The sequence below is a fragment of the Salmo trutta genome, chromosome 1, assembly GCF_901001165.1.
Source record: "Salmo trutta chromosome 1, fSalTru1.1, whole genome shotgun sequence".
In the NCBI taxonomy this organism is placed as follows: domain Eukaryota; kingdom Metazoa; phylum Chordata; class Actinopteri; order Salmoniformes; family Salmonidae; genus Salmo; species Salmo trutta.
Window position 1 is genome coordinate 45,817,915 of NC_042957.1, and position 13,411 is coordinate 45,831,325.

The following is a 13,411-nucleotide window of genomic DNA, read 5'->3' on the forward strand; positions in this document are numbered from 1 at the left end:
ATGGAGAAATAGAGAGATAGAAAACAATACTAGTACTAAATCGTTATTTATGTTTTAGTAAAAAGTCCTCTTTAGGATATGATGGAGGCTCAGTAAATCAAATAATAATTCATTTGTTCTTCAAATTACTTTTTTTTTTATAAAGATATACTTAATCAAAATTATTCTCTCATATGTACAGCAAAATCTTCCCATTTGTAACAATCGTCTGACAGAGGGGACCAAGATGCAGCGTGGTAAGTGCTCATATTAACTTAAATGACACTTTAAATAAAACAAGAAAACGAAAGCCAACAGTTCTGCCAGGTGAACACACAAGACAGAAAACAACTACCCACAAAACCCCAAAGGAAAACAGGCTGCCTAAGTATGGCTCCCAATCAGTGACAATGATGTACAGCTGTCCCTGATTGAGAGCCATACCAGGCCAAAACAAAGAAATACAAAGCATAGAAAAAAGGGCATAGAATGCCCACCCAAATCACACCATGACCAAACTTAAATAGAGACATTAAAAGGCTCTCTCAGGTCAGGGCGTGACACCATTAAATGTCAACCAGTTTTCTTTGCTTGGATTTAGATCTGAATCCAAGATGTTTGCATCAATAACTCCTCTTATATCCAATGTATGATCTATGTTATATTGTTTTCCAATTCATTAACTTTAGTGACCTTTTCATGGCAATGTGGGAAATACAAATCTTGGAATGCCTGAACGAACTTCCATGTGGATTTCACAGTGACCTAAGACGTTTTTTTATTTATTTCTGTCCTTTAATATTACACCCAAATGTAGTAAATACGCCCATTGTTGTGATGTTGATGTGACGTCTTTGCCCATTGGGATGGCAATTGCAAAATCTTATAATAACTTTATTTCAAAAATCCCTCATTAAATTCTTTCTGTCTATCCCCTGCCTTTGTCATACCACATTTGTCAATTTTCTCTCTTCCCAGCACCTGCAATGCCTGTCAACCTTCTACTCTTCCTCCTCCTCCTCCTCCCTGTGTGTCACGGCTGCCACACTGGCTCCTTCACCGACTGCCAGAAGGCTCCGTTCGTCCCCGGTCACAACCTGGCCGGAGAGGGTTTTGACATCGTCAAGATGCAGACCTCCGGCGCCTTTGTGGTGGATGTGCGGAAGTTCATGGTGGGTGGGCACGCCGGTAACTGCACCCTGTGCACCAACACTCTGATGGACAACCAGGTCCAGAAGTTACCGCTCTCCGTACTGGACTGGCGCATAAAGGTGACGTGTCGTCGGAGCCTCAGCAAGCCAGATGTACGAGTCGAGCAGCTCCGTTCTGAAGGAGACCGCTAACTCTGCCAGCGTCAGCTGGAAGGTTGGCCTGGGAATCAAGGGCATTGCCGGGGTTGCTGTTGGAGGTACACACTCCAAAACTGCCATGTCCGCCAGAGACCACTCCACCAAAGACAAGTTCTCTTTCACCAGCCATGAATTCAAATGCAAATATTAAAACGTGAGTCAAGATTTGGATTTTAGTGCCATAGCATGTAAATGAATGCAGTCTAAAGCAAAAAAAAAGCCAACAGCAATTTATATAGATTGTATACGGAAAACAACAGTGTTCTCCATGTTGTTGAAGTTGTTTTCATTCCTCGTACCTCTCTCCCTGTCCTTAGCTTCCGCCTCCGAACCCAACCTCCCCTGAGCCAGGAGTTTCAGGACTCCCTAAAAAACCTCCCCAGTGCACGTACACTCACAAGACCGGCCCTGCCTACAGCCACTTCATCTCCATCTATGGCACCCACTACATCCGCAAGGTGAACTTGGGGGGCCGGGTGCACTCCACCACAGCCATACGCACCTGTGAGATGGCCATGAGCAGCCTCTCCCTCCATTCTGTCAGCAACTGTCTGGGGGTGGAAGCCAGTGGCACCCTCAAGGGTGTCACGATCAGCGCCGAGACCAATTACTGCAAGTCCCAGAGCAAAAAACTGAAGACAGGTCGTAGCTTCGGAGCCACCTTCTCGGACCGCGTCACCGAAGTGCAGGGCGGCAACGTTGAGGTTGTGGACATCCTCTTCAACCCTGACATTAAGTCTGGCTATAAAACCTGGCTGAAGTCCCTGAAGAAGGTCCCTGGTGTGGTCTCTTACCAGCTCAGCTTCTTGCACTTCCTGGCCAGAGACAACCCCATCCTTAAGGCCAACCTGCGCAATGCCATCAGAGACTACATCCAGAAGTACGCTGTGTCCACCTCCTGCCCTTCTGCTTGCAAGACGGGGAGACGCAACAAAGACTGCATCTGTAAGTGTAGCGGTCACAGGAACGTGGACTCCAACTGCTGCCCCGGTAAACCGGGCCTGGCCAGGATGAATGTGATGGTGGTCCGAGCTACGGGGCTCTGGGGCGACAACTTATCTAAGACAGATGGCTACGTCAAGGTCTTCTACGGAAAGCAAGGCGGTTCCACTCCTGTGATCTGGAACAATGACTTCCCCTACTGGAACTACAGGATTCAGTATGGAACGGTGGATTTGAAAAGTAGACAGCGAGTTTTTTTTTCAATTTTTATGTTAAATAGTCATATCCGTCTCTTGAGGGTTACTATGTATAGGCTTCCTGTACAAAGGAATAAGTGGAGCAGCAAGACATATGTTAAGGGTGTTTTGGGCTCTCTGTGTCTTTGTCGGTGGGATCTCCAGGGTAGTTTCCAGTTTGGTAATTATGCTCCCTAATTCTATAAAACCTTGTAAGAGTAAAAAAAAAAAAAAACATTTAGAAAAAAATACATTTAGCGAGCATTGTGAATATTTTGTGTATTACCACTGCTCTTACTTAGAGTGCTCTCTCTCATTCACCCACTCTCTGTGTTCCCTAACAGAGCCTTGAACTTTGAGGTGTGGGACCGCGACCACAGATGGAACGATGACCTGCTAGGAAAGGGCTCCATAATCCCTCAAAGGGGCATGAACGTCAACCAAAGTTTCAAGTTGAAACACGGTACCATTTATGTGTCCCTGTCTGTGGTTTGCGGCCCCAGCCTTAAAGGAGCCTTCTGTGATCAGTATGCCCCCTCGCCTGGGTCCCAGGGTAGGCTGAGTTATGTCCATGACTGGGACAGAAAGACAGAGATGCTTACCCACCCTCTTCCAGGGTTCTCACAGTAAACGGAACAGGACCGGTGCCCTTCATGTTAAATGAGTTACTTAATTATAATATAATAATATGCCATTTAGCAGATGCTTTTATCCAAAAGGACTTACAGTACAGTGCATATATTTCAGAGTATGTGACCTCCAGCGGGAATCAAACCCACAACCCTCTAACCAATGCTCTTGACATCTGAGCCACATAGGACTATTTACTCCTCTTCACTCCCTGTGGAGCATAAGGCCGCAACAACACATGACAAGCCAGACGGTCCTTTGCAGTTTTCTCTTTGCTTCACCTTTGTTACATGAGGCTAATGGTAAATCAGTTCAAAAATATTCATTAAATCTATAGGTCAACCAATTAGCTTGCGTTGAGAAGCTCGGTCTTTCCTTTCCAAGGCAATAAAATGATTCATTGCTTCAGGGTTGCCACTACATTCGTATCGTTTTTCTTTCTGTCAGAAAACTATAGAATTTCTCAATATTGACCTATTTTTTTTTTTACAATCTATGTAATGTCTGATACATCCAAATAGTTGGGGTTTCAGTATTACTCGTATAACTGTGACACATGAAAAAAAACTTCTTCAAAGTAATGTGAAAGGAGGGATTTTAGCTCTACTTGAGGCTTGCTTGAAGGGGAACATTACGCAAGTGCTTTTGCTGATTCATTACCACCCAGATGAAGTGGGTGAGACCACTGACTCTGGATGCATCACTCTGGATGGTTGCAAATGGCATCCTATTCCATTTATAGTGCATTACCTTAGACCAGGGCCCATAGGGCTCTGGTCAAAAGTAGTGCACTATATAGGGAATAGGGTGCCATTTGGGACCCATCCTCTGCATTAGACGAAGGTAACAGAAATATGACCACATTCCCCAACTGGCATGACACTTGGCAACAGCTGAGAAAGCAAATGTGCCTTACATGTCACTTACATTTAGTTTTCACTGTATTTATTCTTTTTTTTGTGTAATTATGTTCCTTTCCTTTCACATGTTTAAACTTTGTTAATGAAAATTACATTTGATAATTGAATTTTCTATTTTCTGCTTGTACTGTCATTCAATAAACTGAGTAGGCCTATCATGGTGCCAGGGATTATTTAACTACTGAATAATTAGATACTTTGGGGCTGAATCCTACCTGTGGGCTGAATTTACACGTGTTAACCCAGACTTTTATGTAAACCATGTTATTGGGGTCAATGGTAGACATGAGAATTCAAGTTATTCATGAATATCAAGTTACAGTAGGATTTGGCCCTGTATTCCTTGACAGAGAAACAAAAATATTTCACACATGTACAATCACATGATTTCACATGAAATGTCACGTGAAATCATGTGAAAACATGTTTTTGGAACACTTCACATGTGATCACGTTTTCACATGTGCAGCTTCATGTTATCACATGTTGCTTTACATGTTGCCACATATTATCACATTAACTCCACATAAGATCATGTGTTCACATGAAATTCATGGGTTTGGTGATGACAGTTTAGAATTCTAATTATAATGGCTGATTATTTGGAAAAGGATAATCACCTCTCAAGATTAATTCCTGGAGTTAAAATGTTTTTATGACTTTTGAAGGGAGCACTTAAACTGCCAGAGATATTTGTGGTGTATACGACATGTATAATCTCTGACTTACCTACCTCTTGTAACGATCGTCTGAAAGAGGGGACCAAGATGCAGAGTGGTAAGTGGTCATAATTTATTATAAATGACGAAACACTTAAACAAAAACGAAAGCCAACAGTTCTGTCAGGTGAAAAACACAAGACAGAAAACAACTACCCACAAAACCCCAAAGGAAAACAGGCTGCCTAAGTATGGCTCCCAATCAGCGACAACGATGTACAGCTGTCCCTGATTGAGAGCCATACCAGGCCAAAACAAAGAAATACAAAAACATAGAAAAAAGGACATAGAATGCCCACCCAAATCACACCCTGACCAAACCTAAATAGAGACATAAAAAGGCTCTCTCAGGTCAGGGCGTGACACCTCTAGATCATGTATTCTTTATTTCAATTGTAGGCCTTAACTCCGAGTCCTTTTCAGCAGGCCTGGTTTTGTGAAGACAGCTGGGAACTTCTTAGAAGTGATAAGAACAAGTTACCCAGATGGCATCAGTTAAAACAAGCAATGTGCACAATGGGATTTCATTACTGTATCTATTTCACACTACTCAGCCAAACTGAGCTGAGCCAAACTGTGCCGAGTCAAGCCGTACTGGGCTGAACTGGTTACGCATCCACCATAGTTACTGTAACGCTGCAGGACAATGTGAAAAGAAATGGTCAGAGCCAGCAGGGTATAGTTCAGGTCGGCCCTATAGTGTGAATCAGGCATACAGTATATATCATGTAATGACTATCAGGGTCTCCTTCAGGATATACCCCCTTTTCAGTGAGATGAACCCCCCCACTCTATCGGCTGTGTTTTAACCCTGCCTCATCGCTGCTTTTTTTCTTTCTACTCTATGCTAGCTAAATGGAAGACATCAAGGTGGGTTATACAGTACAAGACTGTTGCTTCATCACTGGGCATGCTGCCATTTCCAAGGAAATTAGAGTAGAGCGTGAGTTCATCACAATCATAAAATCCTTATTTGAAATGACTCTGCACCTCGGCCCAATTTATTAGCGATCTTACTGGATATATGATGGCACTGCATGACATAGGTACTGATTAATTGGTAGATAGTATATGTTTATCCTTTTGAATTTCTCCCATTTTAATATTGGTAGCCTGACAACTTCAGTCTAACCTCAGTACCGGTTACTGTACATTGGTTGTAGAGTTAAAACAGAAGTATTACAGATCGTACTGGACCATGCCAAGCCACAGGTTGGGTCGTCTGGGCTAGACTAATGATTCCAGTGAATGAGGATATAATGTGCATTATTAGGACATGAAGTCCATACATTTCCTTGGATACAGGCACTGAATAATGTTAGGAGCTATTATTGATTGTTCATTACAGTAGGCTATGCTCAAACAGTCAGGGGCCATTCAGGGATACCGTCAATATGGAATGTGAGTGCACAACTCTGATCAATTGAGTCATCATGTGAGGAAACGGAGACAATATTCATGTTGTGTTTAGTAATATGACTCCTCCTGTTGGTTTGGGGGGAAAGGCCACTGAATACAGTATACAACAAGATAACTTTGAATCAAGATGTAAACTTATAAAGCAATCTAACATGGTAGCCTATTCTAATTTAATTAAACAAAGATATCTGAAATGTTGAAACAATTTTGATGGCATTTGCCTCGGGTTATAGGCTATTATAATGCAGGTCTAGATGTATTACAATCTAATAACTGTATAAAAAAAATATATATATATATATATATATATACAACTATGTTAAGGTTTTCAAAATCTAGGCTTGTCAGTAAAACAGTCTGCTGTAGCCTAATATTAAAGCAGAAAGTCAAGTCTGATATTGAGTTCTCTAAAATCATTAGGCTACATTGCCTTTTAACCTACAGCTGACTTCTTTCTATTCCAGTCATTATGATGGCGTTTGCCGGATTGTGGTGGACAGCTCATACATAGAGCTCTTGTGCATTGAAGTGGGTGGCTTCCGATAAAAAAAAAACGTGTTTAATGGGGGTAACATCACCTCATCCTCTGATTATCTCACTCCCTTCTGCCTGCCACTATAGACCACCCTGAGCCCCTTGTGGAAACCGCTCCTTTGGGAAGGGGGGCTGGGGTTTCCGTTGCCCTACCCAGTCTCTGCTTGTGGACTGAATTTCACCAAATTATTTTAATTCACCTAAAACAAACTACAGTTCACTGTATTGGCATGGGGCGCCTACCGATTACGCGCTGCGGATAGACACCGAAGGGAAAAAAGGGCGGAGGGGGAGGGGTAGCAGGTAAAGTGATAGAGATGGAGACCACGCGTGCGCACAGAGTTCCATCCCTCCGCATCGCTTCTTTTTTCATTCTTTTTTTTTTTGCAGCATCAGTACCGCGCTCGTATCGCATTCGTTTGCTGGAGTCGGAGCGCGCTGCGGGGCGACACTGCACCGCCAAGGAGGACGCACAAGAACGGTAGAGGGGGGACTAGAGAAAAGGAAAAAAGACAGAGAAGGTAGCGCACAGGGGAGACTCATAGCCTACCCCCTCATTTGAATACTGGAAGAAAATATAACATTGTCGGACCTTTAGACATAAGAAGACAACGAGGCGGAACAACCCAGGCGATTATATTTTAGCCAGCACGGCGGGGAAACAATGAAGGATCGTACACAAGAACTACGAAGTGTAAGCTTATATATTTCTACCATTCCTGCCCTCCTCTCTTGGTCCCACTCTCTCCTTCCTTCCGAATCCTCACCGCAATCGGGCGTCAGCGTCTGACATCTCCTTGCTGAGCGCTAGCTCACGGCAAACATAACAAATATGTGGACTGAGGTTTCGGTTCTTACCAAAAATACAGATGCTGATATCTTTAGGCTATTAATTTATATTTTACGCATTCGAATGTGTCTTCCCATCAGTGTCAATAGCCTAGTGGTGCCCGCATGCGTGCACTGATGATCATACACGTAATGTGAGCATGATAAAAATATGACTTCTCTATTAAAGGTCCGTTAAAATGTATTGATTTGAGAAAATAGTATAGGGCTATTAGCATTGCAGGCAGGCAAGCATATAAAACAAACTCATCTACCATAGATGGTCTACTGCTAGAAATAACCCAAATCAATATAAGCATATGAATGCTTATTGGATGGACAGCTACCCAGAACAGTGGTCAAATACTGTGGATGAAAGCTATCCTAGCCCATAGTGCTCCTAGCCTAGCAATCCCTGCAAACACTGTTAAGGATTTTTATTCAACCCTTGGTAGAACTAAATATTTGTTCAGAATTGCCTCAGCCCATCGGATGTATCTTTTTCTAGATAGTTGATGGGGAGAGCGTTTTATACGAGTGGGACGGGGCCAACTACGGTGGGGGTGGGGGGTCATATTTTGAGATTGTACATTTTGTTATAACTGGCCTCTATAATAAGGTATAGCTTACATTATTGCTTGTATTAGACCCAAATTCGATCAAGGAGGACAGAATTCTAGCTCTCTCCCAACTATGCGTCTATAGGGTTCAATTGGGTTCGCTTTGGCGACACCATGCTATGGCAGGATCTGCACCAGGGTTTAATTTTTCCCTGCATTGGAAAACCACATTCATACTGGTTTACAACACATTCAGTGACTAGATATATGCCATAAGGATAGCCACTGTCATATATTTGTGCAATTTGTCTGTCTAGGTTTAACTGAAAAACAAATGTCTCCTATCCTCAAGGCAATCAAATCAAAATGAGGCCCCGAAGCATGCATGCCTTTTTTGGCGTAGCCCAACCTCCAACGTCTGGAGATCAATAAAATATCCGAGGAAACGCCTGGACTCACTGCCGCTCTGCACCTATATCTATAGCGTATGTGTGTGTGTGCGTGCGTGCGTGCCTGTGTGTGATTATTAAATCAAAATGTGGAGCCAATACAGGCTATACTGCTGTGAACATTATAGCACATGATTGTGATTGTGCCACCGTTCCTGAGATAGCCCCTGGTCAGCGGATTCACCTTGCATGAATTCTGTGCCTCCTGTGCCTTCCCACTGAAACGCTGAACACAGCAAGATCCATACTCAGTCAGACACTAGGCACTTGCCTCACTGCCCACTGCAGATTCAAGGAGACTAGGCTACAAAAATCTCTCGGTTATGATGCTTTCGCGTCCAAACGAACCATAAGAGCTTTTATTAGACGTGCTCATTTTTGTAGATTATCTTGCTCTCTGAGACGGATTTTCGTTCTTTCTTTACCTGTAATTTATGGTTTTGTATCCCCAACCCAAGCCCCTCACGTTCCCGATATAATCAATGCCATTTGAAGTGAAATGGATAAATAATCGCTACCGTCAGTCTAAACTCTATGGAAATAATATTGTTAATGTTATATTATAATGATAGAATATCACGTAATTCTGGCAACAGATGTTATATGATTGGGTAATAATTACGTTTTATGTAATCATCAACATCACAGTGACGTATACGTGGCGCGCTACATCGTCCTACTCTGAGCAAGCCGTGTCTGCACGGGTTTTACCGAATGTGCTACGTGTGAGTGAGCGAAAGATTGGCCGGCTATATTTACCATGTCTATACCGACTATTCCCGTGTAAGCCAAAGAATCGGCTGATAGACCTTCGGTTGAGGGTGCGCGCGTGCGTTGCTGCACAATATATGTTCCAATGTTATTGATTATAAACTGGGGTAGGGGTTGCTGAGAAGGGACATTATTGTGGTAGGGGTTGCTGAGAAGGGACATATTGGGGTAGGGGTTGCTGAGAAGGGACACATTCTGGGGGTTGAAAAGGCACAGTTTTCTTATTCAAAAACATATTTCTAAGCATTATAGGCTACAGATATGTCACTGGAATTCCTTACTCATAAAATTAATATTGCTCTCTATCATTGACACACGCACAAACACACAAACACACACACACACACACGTTATTGATTTCTTCTCCCAAGACCAAAAGCTTTCACTCACTCAATGTCCTTAACATTTCTGTAAATGCACTAGCATTCTGCATGACACAATACATTTATTCAGAGAAAAAATGTGTGGGCATTTTTAAGATTTTAATTGGTTTTATGGCTGCATTTTTTTTTTTACCACTTATTGGTCCTCTGACCAATCGCATCATATATTTTCATATCAGAGCTTTCTCAGAGCTGATCTGATTGGTCAGAAGACCAATTAGTGAAATATCAGAATTGGGTTGCCTGTCTAAATGCAGACAGTGTGTCATTTAGTTGCAAAGTGGATACTCTTCTGGACTGTTTTATGTATAGGCCTATCGCATTGCCAACCTCTCTCATATTAGTAGTCTATAGAACATTATGTAATTTATACTGTCTTGAATATCAGTACCATTACTTGTGTCCTTGACTGGCAGAGCCATAAATGCAATACATGAATCCAATTTGTACCTACTTGGTAAGGTAGTGACTTTATTTATACAGGTTTATAACATATCCAGTGACATCTTTGTGTCCAATGCAGAATTAGCAAAACATTCTGTTATTCCAGTTACTGTATATTTTGTGTCGTTTTGCTTAAAGCTTTGTGTCTCGATTCCCTGTGTTGCTTTATTTAGCCCCACATGTATTTAGCATTCATAGTCATGTATGCCATGACGGAAGTTTAAGAGTGAGAAAAACAGCATTCACCTCCCTACCATGCAATGTGTCCCACATAAACAGGGATTTTAGTAAGACACAAGCTGGAACTCCCTGATTGCGTCAGAGGAAATTAGTGTTTGACTTCCGTCTCCGACCTAGACAGCACACCTTTATTTACATTGACAGGCTTTTTCCTGTACTGTAGAGTTCTGTGGTAATGTATATAAAGTGCCTTCAGAAAGTATTCACTCCCCTCTACTTTTTCCACATTTAGTTGTTTTACAGCCTAAATGTAAAATTGATTAAATTTAGATTTTGTGTCACTGATCTACACACAATACCCCATAATGTGAAAGTGGAATTTAGTTTGTAGAACATTTTAGATATGTATTAAAAAAAATGAAAAGCTGAAATGTCTTGAGTCAATAAGTGTTCCCACATACAATTATCTGTAAGGTCCTTCAATCGAGAAGTGAATTTCAAGCACAGATTCAACCACAAAGGCCAGGGAGGTTTTTCAATGCCTCGCAAAGAAGGGCACCAAATGGTAGTGTAAAAAGAAAAATATCTGAGCTGAATATCCCTTTGAGTATGATAAATTAATTAATTAGGCTTTGGATGGTGTATCAATACACCCAGTCACTACAAAGATACAGGCGAGTTTCCTAACTCAGTTGCCGGAGAGGAATAAAATGGCTCAGGGATTTCACCATGAGGCCAATGGTGATTTTAAAACAGTTACAGCATTTAATGGTTATGATATGAGAAAAACGAGGATGGATCAACAACATTGTTGTTACTGTACTCCACAATACTAACCTAAATGACAGAATGAAAAGAAGGAAGCCTGTATAGAATAAAAATATTCCAAAACATGCATCGTTTGCAACAAGGTAGTTAAGTAATACTGCAAAAAATGAAATTAAGTTTTTGTCCTGAATTCAAATTCAACACAACACATCACTGAGTACCATTCTTCATATTTTCAAGCATGATGGTGGCTGCATCATGTTATGGGTATGCTTGTCATCGGCAAGGACTACAGAGTTTTTTAGGATAAACATAAACGGAATACAGCTGAGCACAGGCAAAATCTTAGAGGAAAACCTGGTTCAGTTTTCTTTCCAGCAGACAATGGGAGACGAACCCACCTTTCAGTAGGACAATTACCTAATTTAGCACAAGGCCAAATCTACACTGGAGTTGTTTACCAAGATGACATTGAATGTTCCTGAGTGGCCTAGTTACAATTTTGACTTAAATCGGCTTGACAATCTATAGCAAGACTTGAAAATGGCTTTCTAGCAATGATCAACAACCAACTTGACAGAGCTTGAAGAATTAAAAAAAGAATAATGTGCAAATATTGTACAAATCAGGTGACCCCAAAAGACTCACACTGTCAGTGGTGTTTCTAACATGTATTGTCTCAGGAGGGTGAATACTTATCTAATTCAGATATATTCATGTTTTATTTTTCATAAATGTTAGAATTTTTCTTCCACTTTGACATTACAGAGTATTTTGTGTAGATCATTAACCAAAAATGACAATCAAATACATTTTAATCCCACTTTTTAATGCACCAAACTATGCAAAAAGTCAAGGGAGGTGTGAATACTTTTTGAAACATTCACCTGTACTAACAAGTCCCACACATCTCCGTTAGCAACACGGTTAGCTCAGCTTATACAGTACCATACTTAAATGTTGCAAAACATTGTTATTGCAATGTAATAACAATGAAACAACTTTAAGATGACATTATTCATATTTTATCAATGCTGTTGAGAATTAGGCTGGAATAGGATACATTTATAGCCACCTATTCTGAATCAAAAGCCTTTGTTTTTTAACAATTCATCATCGAAATGGGTACAATCAAACACAGATAGCAGCTGATGAATGAGTGAACCTTCTATAACCTTTTGACCTTTGATAACAAGGGTTAATCAAGGCTCCCTCAGCACAAATTATACTAAAGCTAATAGGGCTAACGTGTTGTAATGATAGTAGAATACACGATAGCAAAGAACAATTTGCCAGCTGTAATAAAGATTATGCCACATGAAAGTTGCGATATATCTTGGTTCTATTGTGCCTTAAGCTGTCCTTGAGTCATTGAAGGGCATGGCACAAACCACCACTTAAAAAACGCAGAGCAGAACTGTGTACAGGGGAGTGGATATACACGCTGAATTTGGTCAAAGTGGTTTGGTCAAAGTGTATGACTGAATTCTGCTGGATGTATTTCAGAAATGATCGTATTTAGGAAAACAACTGCATGTTAAAATCTGTGTGAGGGAAGTTCTGTGTCAATGGCACAGCCTAGCTGTTCTGCTGTACTGAATGCATTTGACATATTTGCATCTGTTTGTAGCGGCTTTTGTAATTTTATTGGCATATTTGAAGTTGAAATGTTCATCTACTTTTATGTTGTCTCTTATTTGAAGCATGCATCTTTTATGTTACACAATTCCATATTAGGACATTTCTATCAAGTTTCTAGGAGACAGTAATCCTTCCTGACCCTAAAATGTCATCATGCTCACTGCTAAACAAATTATATCAGAGACCTACAGTGGCAATTTGCATTTGATGCAGTTAGTAGATGTATAGGCTATCATTACTGAAAGGATTCTTATCCTAAAGTGGATTTTTTTCAAAAAGGAAGGGGGTCGCAAAATGTGTAGCAGAGCATCTCCATTTGATGGCCCTCCAATAGTCACTCCCCATGAGTGATTACCGCAGCTAGTAATACATTATGTATGAGCACCACCCCTGACTACATGCCACATCAATGTAATAGCAGATTGCACCAGAGAATTCTGGTCGCTCTGTTTTGAGTATTTTCCTTAAGGCATGATGTTTCGTGGATGGAGAATAGATTCCAGGAGAGGTCAAGGATGTGCATTATCTATTCTAAAGATGTGTTTGTATCAAGCGGTGAGTCATAACGGCAGCCATGTTGGAAATGAATAACCCAGGAAAAGCCACAGTTTCCTGGTTTAGCCCTAAAGTCTAGCGCGTCTGTGGTAGAGTGGGGGATG

At 41.2% G+C, this 13,411-nt stretch overlaps 1 protein-coding gene and 1 pseudogene across 1 annotated transcript in view; both read left to right on the plus strand.

Moving 5' to 3' along the window:
- Positions 1 to 965: 965 nt before the first annotated feature.
- On the plus strand, positions 966 to 3,215 carry LOC115193822 (perforin-1-like; annotated as a pseudogene).
- Positions 3,216 to 7,108: 3,893 nt separating this feature from the next.
- Positions 7,109 to 13,411, plus strand: part of LOC115197156 (syntaxin-1B) — a 57,715-nt gene continuing 51,412 nt past the window's right edge. Inside the window, exon 1 of the mRNA XM_029758430.1 lies at positions 7,109 to 7,422. Within this exon, the coding sequence (XP_029614290.1) occupies positions 7,393 to 7,422 (30 nt within the window). The 5' untranslated portion in view covers positions 7,109 to 7,392. The remainder of the gene's footprint in view (positions 7,423 to 13,411) is intronic.